The sequence below is a fragment of the Rhynchophorus ferrugineus genome, unplaced genomic scaffold (genome assembly GCF_030347505.1).
Source record: "Rhynchophorus ferrugineus isolate W39M unplaced genomic scaffold, kcgeb_rfMv2 rfM8, whole genome shotgun sequence".
Lineage (NCBI taxonomy): Eukaryota > Metazoa > Arthropoda > Insecta > Coleoptera > Curculionidae > Rhynchophorus > Rhynchophorus ferrugineus.
The window spans coordinates 33,491,440-33,504,241 of NW_027472587.1; the positions used below are offsets into that span (position 1 = coordinate 33,491,440).

General features: G+C 33.2%; 1 protein-coding gene across 1 annotated transcript in view; it reads right to left on the reverse strand.

Moving 5' to 3' along the window:
- The window catches only part of LOC143201100 (uncharacterized), a 196,398-nt gene that overhangs the window by 62,649 nt on the left and 120,947 nt on the right, over positions 1-12,802 (reverse strand). Inside the window, exon 3 of the mRNA XM_076411945.1 lies at positions 8,190-8,383. Within this exon, the coding sequence (XP_076268060.1) occupies positions 8,190-8,383 (194 nt within the window). The remainder of the gene's footprint in view (positions 1-8,189; positions 8,384-12,802) is intronic.

Genomic DNA, 12,802 nt, shown 5'->3' on the forward strand with positions numbered 1-12,802 from the left:
GATTTTAACAAATATCGATATTTTTTGCCGATATATATTGATATATCGATAGGTTTGTTAAGTATTGGTAATGCATTTTAAGATGTATTAAAAATATCTTGAATATTAGGGATGTGAACAAATATGGATGATAGGTTTGTTGAGTTTTGGTAGAGAATTTAAAAGATTTATTAAAAATAACTTTAATATTAGGGATTTTAAAAAATATTAATGTTTTTGCGAATATATCGATCTTTACGTTTTACACCTTTCAAAATGTTTAAAAACCTTCTTTCTTCTTTAATATAAGGTATATCGAAAAAATATCGATATTTCGAATAATATATTCATTTACCAGTGGATTTACGTTGTAGATACCGAGCGAGCAAGAGCGGCAAGTAATCTACAGCGTATATCCACTGGTAAATGAACATATTATCAGTCAGATACAAACAAAATCCCCAACACTGTTGATTTCGTGGCACAAAACATACTTATATCAAAAAGTCTAAATATGAATCATGTATTCTGATCTGATCATTATCTGATCACTCGCCAGTAATCTTAACAGTTAATATAAATATTAGCGGTAACTAATCCGCCTTCTCTGCACAATATTAAAACGAACTGGATATTATTTAGAGAAGAACTAGACAATTTACTACAATTTCCCCTCAAAACAAGAGACAGATAGAGAAACAGCAACAATAATTATATCAAAAAACATAACCATATTTGCAGCGTGGCAAGCAACTCTTGATAGTGCAGCATATCAAGACAAGATTGGTTCTAGTTTTCGAGTTCGCGCATGGTGGCAGCAGCATATGCGCTCTCATAACAGCTGTCAGCCCATGACGTTCCATTAAACATAATTTCGAACAAGTTTTTGTGCTGAGATTATGCTTCGGAATGTTTAAACCTGGGGACACAATGTTGCAAAGTCGACTCAAAGTATTTTTTTAGAGTTGTGGATGGTATATGAGCGGTAAATGTGAAAAAAATCATGACAAACGCACTCAAAGATGCGAATTTGTTTTAGTTTGGTTTTGATGCAATAAACACTGATAAACAATGGGTATTGAAATTGTTTCTACAATATATTTTATATTACTTTATAATATAAATCCCATTAAATACTAATTGCCTATTGGACAGAGTGGAATAATTAGAAATAATATATTAAAATATTGTCATATGGACATAAATCATAGAGAGAAAAAGCCAACACCAACACACCAGTTTAGGTTTATTAACAAGCATTCAACAATTGACCAGGTTCACAGAATAACAGATGTTATTGAAAAAGCTTATGAAAATAAAAAAGTATGCTCAGCTATATTTTTAGATGAAGTACAAGTCTTCGATAAGGTTTGTTATGAAGTTCTTGTTCATAAACTACAGAAAATGTTACCAAAACAATACACCGAACTATTAAAATCATACATTACAACCAGAATGTTTAGAGTCAAACAAGAAGAAGCTTACTCTACAATAAAAGAAGCTAAAGCTGGTGCACCACAAGGCAGTGCAATGGGGCCCATGCTTTACTACTATACACTTGTGATATACCACAAATGGAGAATATTATGATGGCTACATTTGCTGATGATACTGCGATTATAGCTGTTGGAGACAATAGCGAAGAAACGTCACGAAAATAACAGGCAAGTGACAATATAAACAAAAATAAATATGTGCATGTGCTGTTCACCTACAATCAGACCGTACAAGCAGCAATAGCATTAAATAATACTATCATTCCATATAGCAACAACGCTAAATATCTCGGAATGAATATTGATGCAAAACTTCACTGGAACGAACATATATTAAAAAAAAACAAAAGAACTCGAATTGAAATAAGGGAAAATGTACTGGCTAATTGGAAGAAAATCACAATTATCAGTACATAATAACTTGCTACTATATAAGTAAATACTGAAACCTATATGGACATATGGAGTTCAATTATGGAGATGTTCTGCAAATAGTAACATAAATAAAATACAAATTTTTCAGAACAAAGTCCTGAGAGGTATTGTGGGCGCACCCAAATTCTATAGGACTAATTACCTACATCGAAACCTTCAGTTACCCACAGGCAGTCAAGAAATCAAGAGAATTGCAAGGAGGCATGAGGAAAGACTCCATTTTCATGAGAATATTGAAGTATTGCAGATTTTGTATACTACCAGAAGAGGACACAGACTCAAAAGAATCAAACCATCTGATTTTGCGTAGTATTGTGTAGTGAGGTGCATATAATAAAAAATACAGCAGTGACATGTATAAACATTATTTCACCAGAGGCTGAAATAGGGCCGATGAGTCCTCCTATTTATATACCTAGATTTAAGTTATCATAAAGACAAATTGTAGGTAAGTCGGAAACGACTAGTAACAATGTAATAATTAAATAATAATTAAAAAAATATATCGACATATCTCTCCACGGCCGACCTGCCTAGTCGGAATAATTCGATTTCTTCGAAGATTTCGATTTCCCCGCAATCGAATAGAGGTTCGGACATCGTAACTCGGGGACCTTTCACTGGCGAACCTACAAAGACCAGCAAATTGGACATGTTAAAGTTTTCTTCGAAAAAGGTCCGACCCTTGTTCCTCCAACTCTGTTTCCCCGAGATTGGCCCGGTAATTCCTTTATAAATAGATGTTATCTTTCTGCACGGCGTTCTCCTAATGCCTCTCCACCTCCACATTTCCATTTCGACGTAATGTCTTTTAAGCTCGATATTATCTGGATTTTACTGGCATAATATAATCTGGAATGGTATACCGTTTTAAGTTTGATGTATTACGGTCTTTCGAGAGTGTGTCCGATACTACTACAGGGGTTTTCAATAAGGGTGTATAAGGAAAATCTCTTTTTATCTGAAAACCCCGGAGAATATCATTGTTTGATCATTACCCAAGTCTGCAAAAAAAAATCTAAGAGCTGTTTAGGTTTTGTGATGTAATCTTTATGTCTTTGGGTGATCTGAATCCGAAAAGGACTTTGTCATAAGATGACACTGTTCTTGAAAATTTTCTTAACTGTGTTGTGTTGAGTTGAGTGTGTTGTGTTTCTTAACAAACCATTAATGATACATTTTTATATCTATTATTTTTATTTTTATATCTTGTTTTTAATATACCTTCATTAGCGAACACTAAAACCTATTCCTTCCCCTAGTCAGTCTCTTCTGTACATTTTCTGTTTTGTGAACAAACTGAAGTCTATCTCTGAAGCGTCCAGCTAACAGTAATTGGATTATTAGACGCTTATTTTCCTTGGTATCTTCTCTAAATCTTTTTAAAGTCCTAGTGAAATCGTTCATCTTGTTTCGTTACTCACATCTCCGAAATTTTCCGAAAAGTAGTTAAGGTAGGAATGAAGAATATGTACTTGTAAACTGATTGGGCAACCTAAACTTGAAATGCTCTTAGAATTCTTTTGACAATTTGTTTATAGTTAAAATATTTGTGAGTGCCTAAACATTTTTCTGTGATGTCCTTGAAAGTTTGTATCGGTCATGAACTATGTAACCAAATGCAATGTCATGTAAATCTAAGGTAATGTCTGGTCCGACGCAAACACCTTCCTTCACCTTTGATTCTGTAAGGTCTTTGAAACTTTTTATCTGAGGCAATCTCTATCTTTATTTAAAATTAATTTACAAATTGCTTCATGAATATCACCTTTATATATGGTGAGCTTTATGTGAATGTTTCTTGGAGGACGATCATTTCCCGGTAAGCTAACATGAGAAAGGATCCACAGTAAAGATATCTTGTAGTCATTCAGTTGGAGGATACAGATGATTGGCAGTGAGTTGGTAACTATTCGAAGTTCTGTTTCAGGAAACATTCGAGAGAATTTCGGGAATCAGTAATTATAATTCTTTGAAAGATTTTATTGCAATGTCGGAGAAAGTTTTGACTATCATAGAGAGTGTATATTGTTTTCGATATTTAAAAAAAATATCGATATATCGATATATTGGAGGAAAAAATATCTATATATCGACATATCGGGGGAAAAAATAGGGATATATCGATATATCGGAGAAAAAAAATATCGATATTTTTTTAATAAGTATAAAAAAATATAGATCGGTATTTTTAACAAAAAATAAAATTAGTGAAATGCTGGCTTAAATTTTTTTTAGAATTCTTAAAAAGTTGGTATATTTTTAATACCTTAATATATATATATATATATATATATATATATATATATATATATATATATATATATATATATATATATATATAGCAGCAAACCTACTCCAGCACTGGAAAGAAAACCAGCAATTATATGGGAGTTTCGAGTGGAGTAGTTAAGGATAAGGTAACCCAGGATAGGAGGACAACCCCAAATGTAGGTCAGATCTAAGAAGAATGGTAAAGCAAGCGATCTCACAGCGAACTTCAGTAAAAGGAAATTCCTACGATAAGAGTCATAGTATAGCTTGGAAAGGATCATAGAGGAATACGCTTTAAGTAAAGTTTCTTGATCTGCACCTGGGCTCGACAATCAACACAGCATTTGCATGTATCTGGAGCAGGAAGTTTTAAGTCTTTCATCTGATGTTTCCAGGACAGTCCACTGTCGAAAATAATCCTTATACGGTTAACAGTTACGATTGTAGTGTTATCAAGAAAGATAAAATTGACGCGGGTACAGTTACATCTCCGGCAGAAGTAGATTAGAGAAGACTTTGAAGGAAAGATAAAGAATCCGGTAGAGGAGAACCAGGAAAAGAGGTGACTAAGTGCTCCTTGAAGGAGCCTTTCTCCAAGGTTTGGTAACCGAAAAATAAGTAAGTATATTGTCCGCAAAAAATCGGTAGGTGAGGCCTAAATCGAGAAATTTGGTTATTGAATCTAGGGCAATTATAAATAAAGTGGGACTTAAACCTGAACCCTGAGGGCCTCCTGTCTAGACCCGGTTGGTGGATAAGAGAGAACCTCCCAAATGGACTCGAATTTATCTGTTGCGTTAGTCCGAAGCAGCGTATATTGTTGGTGATTAAATACCTATTAACTCTCTCAAATGTATTTGGTAAATCCAATGATAGTGCTAGCAGATATTTTCTGTCCATCTCTTATATCATTCTCTGAGCCCACCATCTAGTTAAATGTGGACCAATCAGAGGGAAAGCCGCACTAAAAGTCAAATATTAACGAAAGGGTTTCCGGGTACCGAGATAGGCGGTTAAAAATTAAACGCTCAAATACCTTTCGTGAATGAACTGTGAGGGAAATTGACGGCAACAAAAGAGATGTCCGGACCCTTCTTCCATATTGGGATCAGGATAAAGTTGGATCAAGAGGGCGGAAAGGAGTCAAGTGGGCTTCAGAAAAATGATTCCTTATCAGGGAAAAGGGAATGTTGTCAGGTCCAGGAGTACAGGGACTGTGACGACGGAAGACAGGGGACTGTTCTGCGAAAGAGAATGGTAGATTGATGGGTTCCACATTAGAGTTTCTCAAAGGGTCGGATATGGGTTCGGTAAAGCCAGGGGAGGGTTGCGAGGTACTATGAATGTTATAATTTGGGATAACAGATGGATCTGATGGGATGGTGTCTTCAAAGTACAGGTCAGCGATAGAGTTAGAGGATTGACCTTAGAGTTTTCCAGCCCTGTTCAAAAATTATATTGAAAATGAACGACAATTGAGGCTTTTAGCAAATGTGGACCAGGATGACGATAGTGCTATGACGATTGTGATACAAAGCGTGTAGTGCCCGTTTCCTCTGTCTGATCACTTGAGAACAATATTCATTCCTCCAAAGGATTATGTAAAGGCTGAGACTGATGTAGTGGAATTGAGAGGGAAGCTGAATGCTTATAGCAGTAATGAATTTTATTAAGTTTAAGGAACTTGGAACCATGATATGTGATGTGAACCATGATCTGAATTGTGTTGTACTTTGTATATTATGTTACTCATAAAAATGAAACTAGATAACTGAAAAAAAAACAAAATTAACTAAAATAAAAGTCGACAAAACACCAAATAGCAACCGGATAAATATACATCTAAAACGTGTATTCGTTTAAATGCAAAGCTTTCTCTAAAAATCTAATGTTGGAACAGAATTTCTTCGGCTTCCCATTTAAACTTTTTATCAATATTCAATTGTCGATTCTGCTCAAACAGCTCGACCCTTTTTACCTCCCTCAAAAGTCCTCTCCCTAAATTTGAAGTAAAAAACGTTCAATTAAAATGCCGATTGGATTAATCATTTGGATTGATGATGTTTGACTTTCGAATGTCTGAGCTGAAAAAAAATCCTTCCAATTTAATTTAAAAGCATGAACTATTTGAGAAGATCAGAATCAATACAGATCTGAAATAAAATATTCCTTCAAAAGAAGATGATACGAATATGAAGATTTTAACGCAGTGATGTATAACGGTTTTACGTTTTCTGTTATCATATTAAATTAATTAATTATAGAACTGTATGTACGCGCTACACTAAATTCGATACATTCGATTTGTACAAAAATAAATAAAAACCCACGCAAGTTTTTTACGTTTCCATCTCATAGAATGAAGAAAATAACACAGAAAACATTTTTTTATAACATCCTTATTAGATACGCTTAGTACAATCTTAATTTACAATTAATTTATTACTACTTTTCCTATATACTTCGATTAATTAACAAGCAAGACGAGTGCGAGAAAATATATCAATATGTATTCCTCACTTATAAAATTATAATTATTTATTAACTATTAACTTATAGCTATAGTTTACACTAAATTTATAAACTTTATATAAGTTCGAATGGTTGTCTTCGCTTCAATCTCCTGACATCCTGCGCGCTGCCCAGCAGTTGTATTGCTTCCACATTACTATGATTTAGTAATCTTCTTTCGTATTTCAAGGCGAAATCTTTGCAAATCCATTTGATTTCCTGGTCATCGTGCAGTTCTCCTTTGGTTACATAGCGATAGGCGTTGGTAATCAATCAAAGAACCTTGTTTTGACAGCGTTGTATGACTAGTTGATTTGAATTTTTAGTGCAACCCCATATTTGCACCCAATAATCCAAATTGGCTTTATAATTGTATTGTGGATCAATCTCTTTGATTCTAGATCAAGTTGAGAGTATCTTCCGACTAACCAGTACAGTTGTTTTATTTTGGTTTTAATGTGTTTTGCTATTTACCTAACGTGATGTTACACAGAAAACATATGACAAAACATTGACAGGACTTTGTCAAGAATTTTCTCAGCCACAGATCTTTCCGAGTCTGTTCGGAGAAACGTTTTCTCTCCTTCACCTACCCGCTCTCGACTGGAGTTCCTCAGGGTTTAGTTCTAAGTCTTACTTTAACAGGTCACTTGAAAATTCCCCGGTCTGATACATAGATGGCCCTACTAGAATTAAATCCATGTTTTTTTACTTAGCCATAACCCTCAAAAGATGCGTGTATAAATTTGACAGCTGTCGGAACATTAGTTTGTGAATTATATCATTTTGAGTGAAGCAACTTTTGTTATTGTGAAAAAAATGGATAAAAAAGAATTTCAGAAGAACTTGAAGCAAAAACTTGCCTTGATAACGAGTTTCCTGACACTGCCCCGGGAAAATCAACCATTAAGGATTGGTATGCTAAGTTTAGACGTGGAAGATGGTGAACGTAATGGAAAACATTAATCAAATCCATAAAATGGTTTTGAATGACTTGAATGAAATAGCAGACACTCTAAAGATATCAACTGAACATGTACATCATATAATTCACGTATATTTGGATATGAGAAAGCTCTCTGTAAAGTGGGTGCCGCCAGAGCTCATTTAAACCCGGGTTTTTGCGCCGATATGTGACAATGGATGAAACATATCTCGATCATTTCACTCCGAAGTCCAACCGACAGTTATCCGACTGGACTGCACACGATGAACCCGCTCTAAAGCGTGGGAAATCGCGACAGTCGCTATAATCAGTGTATCACCCTTGGAGGGAATTATGTTGAATAAAAAAACTAATTTTACAAAAGAATGTGTTTTGCTATGAAAGGTCGGGGACTTTTCAGTTGACCTCTTATAACAATATTATAAAAAATACCGATTAATTTCTCTAATAAACAACTCTTATATCCGCTATACTGTTTTAATTAGACAAGCGTCGTAGACATCTGGTAATGCGATGACAGTTACTAAAGCCCAAAACAAATGACTTACCCTTGTTGTAATCGACCAGACATCTTTCCGTTTCGGTGGGACTGCTGAGGCTCAACTTCGGCGATCCCACTCGGACCGAGTCAAAAGATTCCTGAAAACCAGCTACACCTTCCCATAATGGGCTTCGGTGTGGAGGTGGGGTTGGAGAGGAGTAACTCGACTTCGGAAGATTGACGACGGGCTTGGTGGTTGACCTGAAACGTATTAATCAGTGCTCTGAACTCAGTTGTATAAGGAAAGTTTAATGAGATATATTATTAGGTGTTTGCGCGCATTTTGCATAGCGATATCTATTGGAGAAAATAGGATATATCAATAAAATCAAACTTAACCGTTACATTCACTGGTTGTGATATTTTTCTACATAAAATAAAAGTTTTATTTTGGTATTATAATTATGAACTCCCGCAAGAAGACAATGTTAAATATCTTGGAATACAATTTAACGGACGCTTAACATTGAAAAACATTTAGTAACATAACGGAAACGGCTTGGGATTAAACTGAACCAAATATATTGGCTGATAGGGCGTAAATCGAACTTATTCTTAGATAACAAGGTCTTGATGTATAAGTCAATTCTTGGGCCCATTTGAATCTACAACATTGATATCCTCCAGAGGTTCCAGAATAAAGTGTTGCGAGTCATCGTCGATTCCCCATATTACGTCTCCAATAAACTGACTCAGCGTGACGTCCCTTTAGAACCCATAACGAGTGTGATTCATAGTGTTAACGCATAATACACTAAAAGAATGTTGTTGAAGCTCTAAGAGATTAATAAAAGAATATTTAGTATTATTAAGTTATTCGTGATAGTTTCCATTTGTACAATACAATACTTCCTTTTGGTATAGCTACTTTAGCTTCTTTTATTGTAGAGTAGACTGTTTCTCCTTTGACTCTAAATATAACTTATCAAAGGCTTATACTATATCACTACATAGTATAAAACAAAGTCGCCTTTTCTGTCCCTATGTGCGCTTAAATCTTTAAAACTACGCAACGGATTTTGATGCGGTTTATTTCAATAGATAGAGTGATTCAAGAGGAAGGTTTATATGTATCATACATGCATAATATACTAAGGCAACATTGCCAATTTTAGAGGTTTCTAACGTGATGTCGTAAATTAACCTATTTTTTTAGGCTTATTTAGCAATTAGCAAAAACGCTGCTTAACCCTACGAGTTAGATCAAATTAATGTACTACAGTATTGTACACCATAAAAAGGTCTACAAAAAAGTCCGCGATGGTATATGTTTATCTTTTAGGGATAACCCACATTAACCATTTTTATTGTTTACTTTTTACGTGAGAAAATGGCTTATTTACGAAGCTATTTTAAGCAATACGGCATTAATCCTTATCGAATTAAGTACCCTAAATACAGTGTGCAATTAATATAGATCAATATGGTTCCTTACAGCATGTAAATTAAGCAAATATTTTCGGAGATATTACAAATTTAAAATTTGCGTTTAAAAATGTGTAATGTAATAAAAATTGTATGAATTTACATATTCCAAAGATAGCAGGAAATCTTCATAGTAAGTATAGGGGAAGAGGAATTGTTTTACTCCAAATTTAATGCGTGCAGGCCAAGGGCAGTAATGAATGAACCAAAAATACTGGATCGATTTTAATCATGTTTTCATTGAGTGACATAGGCATATATATTTTATGCCTGTGCAAAGTCGGAGCGGGCCGCTATGTTTTTATATACAACGTTCATATTTTTTCTGTAGTGTATTTAATTTAGTATCAGCATTGCACCCGTGCGAAGCCGGGACGGGTCGCTAGTCTAAGAATATAGTTGAACATACCTTTTTACCTTCATAGGCTTTTTCAACTACACCTGTTATTCTAAACCTGATCAATTGTTGAAGGTTTGTTCATAAACGTAAACTTGTGTGCCAATATTAAGTTTTTTCTCTCTATAATTTATTATTCTTCAATACGCGTTTTTTAAATACCTTAGATATGGTGACTGGTAGCAGATATATCTATAGATGTTTATTTCATTTGGTCATTTTTCAGGTTTTGGCATCATGATAATTTCTGCATTTTAACAAAAGTTTCTGCATCAAAATTTAATTGTTCGGCGGTCTTAGGGATACATTTACTTGAATTCAATTTTTCAGTACATCGATTTCATTCTTTTGTTATATATTATATATTTTCACTTAGTGTCAGATATATTGGTGTGTCATCTGAACTTAGGTCAAAGTTTTCTTCGACAATTACTACTATAAACAAACAATTGAGCATACAGTAAACAGTTTTTTCTTTCAAATATTTTTACATCGTTTTTGTACCAACATATTATTTAATGAAAGCGTAAAGTGTCGAATATAAATAAAGGCCGGCTGACTTTTCGCTTCGATATATACACGAGTCAGGCAAATACAACTGACAAAAGAATCCCTCTATAATGCAACACAAACGGTATACCCACGCTGTTACCGAAGCCATTTCACAAAAGCCTCCAAACCTGTAATACATCATTTATGCTTGCAGACCTCTATACACAGGTAATAACAACAACAGCAAATATAGCTATCTATTTTCAGATTTACCCTATGAAAACGGACATTTCGTTCACTTAAAGATGATACATTTAATAGAAATTTTGTTATATATGAGCTTGATGGAAAAATAATTACTTTTCTTTAATATACAGGTTTAAAGTAACATATTTTTAAAAATACGTATTCAATAAACTCATACTATATATCTTTCGGCCATTAGATATGAGTACAATAGGTTTTATCGATTTCTTCAACTATATCTATATTGAAGACATTTATTATCAATATATATATATATATATATATATATATATATATATATATACATATATATATATATATATATATATATATATATATATATATATATATATATATATATTATTAGGCTCCCGATCAGATACTAAACAGGGGTCTTGATATCATCTATAAAGCTATACTGATACTTTATACTGTATGGACGTCTGGCCTATAGCTATAGGGTACAACCAAACACAATAACATCGAAATGCTAGAAAGATTTCATAGTAAAATGATGAGAAATGTGTTCAATATTCCACCGTATATAAACAGTAAATATGTGTACCTAGATTTGAATCTGCGAACAGTGAAAGAAGAAACTAAGTCATCTAGCAAGAACTGTCAAGCCAAACCAGACCAGCCACATTAACCACTTAGCTGCTGAACTGCAGGGAGTGGGCAGTCTAATATACTCTCGCTCCAAGACAAATAGCATACTAGTCTAGTATCAAGATTTGCAAACAGAAAACCCTCATCTTGGCATGGCAGCAATGGCTAGAAATGAATAATTATATGCGACATGTCTGCAATGTGCTTAAAAAAGGGTTTCAAAGATACTAGTCCATAGAACATTTTAGGCATAAAGGTAGTACTATGCATGCTTTGAATGTATACTTATATGTGGTATTACATCGTATTTTGTTTATTTACTTACAAATATACAAATATACTTACAAATATAGTTATCTATTTTCAGATTTACTCTATGAAAACGGACATTTCGTTCACCTAAAGATGATACATTTAATAGAAATTTTGTTATATATGAGCTTGATGGAAATATAACTTCTATTCTTTAATATACAGGTTTAAAGTAGCATATTTTTAAATATACGTATCCAATAAACTCATACTATACATGTTTCGCCCATTAGATATGAGAGTAAAAGAATAGGTTTTATCGATTTCTTCAACTATATCTATATTGAAGACATTTATTATCAATATTCAGATCAATTTCCTACTTTGACGATAAGCTAGACAATATATATATATATATAAGCTAGACAATATATACCTGAAAAATGACCAAATGAAATAAACATCTATAGATATATCTGCTACCAGTCACCATATCTACGGTATTTAAAAAAACGCGTATTGAAGACATTTATTATCAATATTCAGATCAATTTCCTACTTTGACGATAAGCTAGACAATATATATATATATATATATATATATATATATATATATATATATATATATATATATATATATATATATATATATAAGCTAGACAATATATATATATATATATATATATATATATATATATATAAGCTAGACAATATATATATATATATATATATATATATATATATATATATATATATATATATATATATATACCTTTTACCGTCACCAACCAAGAAATGAACAGGTTGAAATTTATTCACAAAGGATGTAGATGAAAATATTAACCTGCTGGTTTCATTGAAAATAACTGAAAAGTTGAATTGTTTTTGGTCACTTTACTAATTATTAGGCTCCAGATCAGGTACTAAACAGACGCAAGTTACAGTTCGTCACCAGGTCTTGATACCATTTAAATAGCCATCTAAAAAGCTATACTGATTCTACTATATTATACTGATACTTTATACTGTATGGACATCTGGCATACAGCTATTGAGTACAACCAAACACAATAACATCGAAATGCTAGAAAGATTTCATAGTAAAATGATGAGAAATGTATTCAATATTCCACCGTATATAAACAGTAAATATGTGTACCTAGATTTGAATCTGCGAACAGTGAAAGAAGAAACTCAGT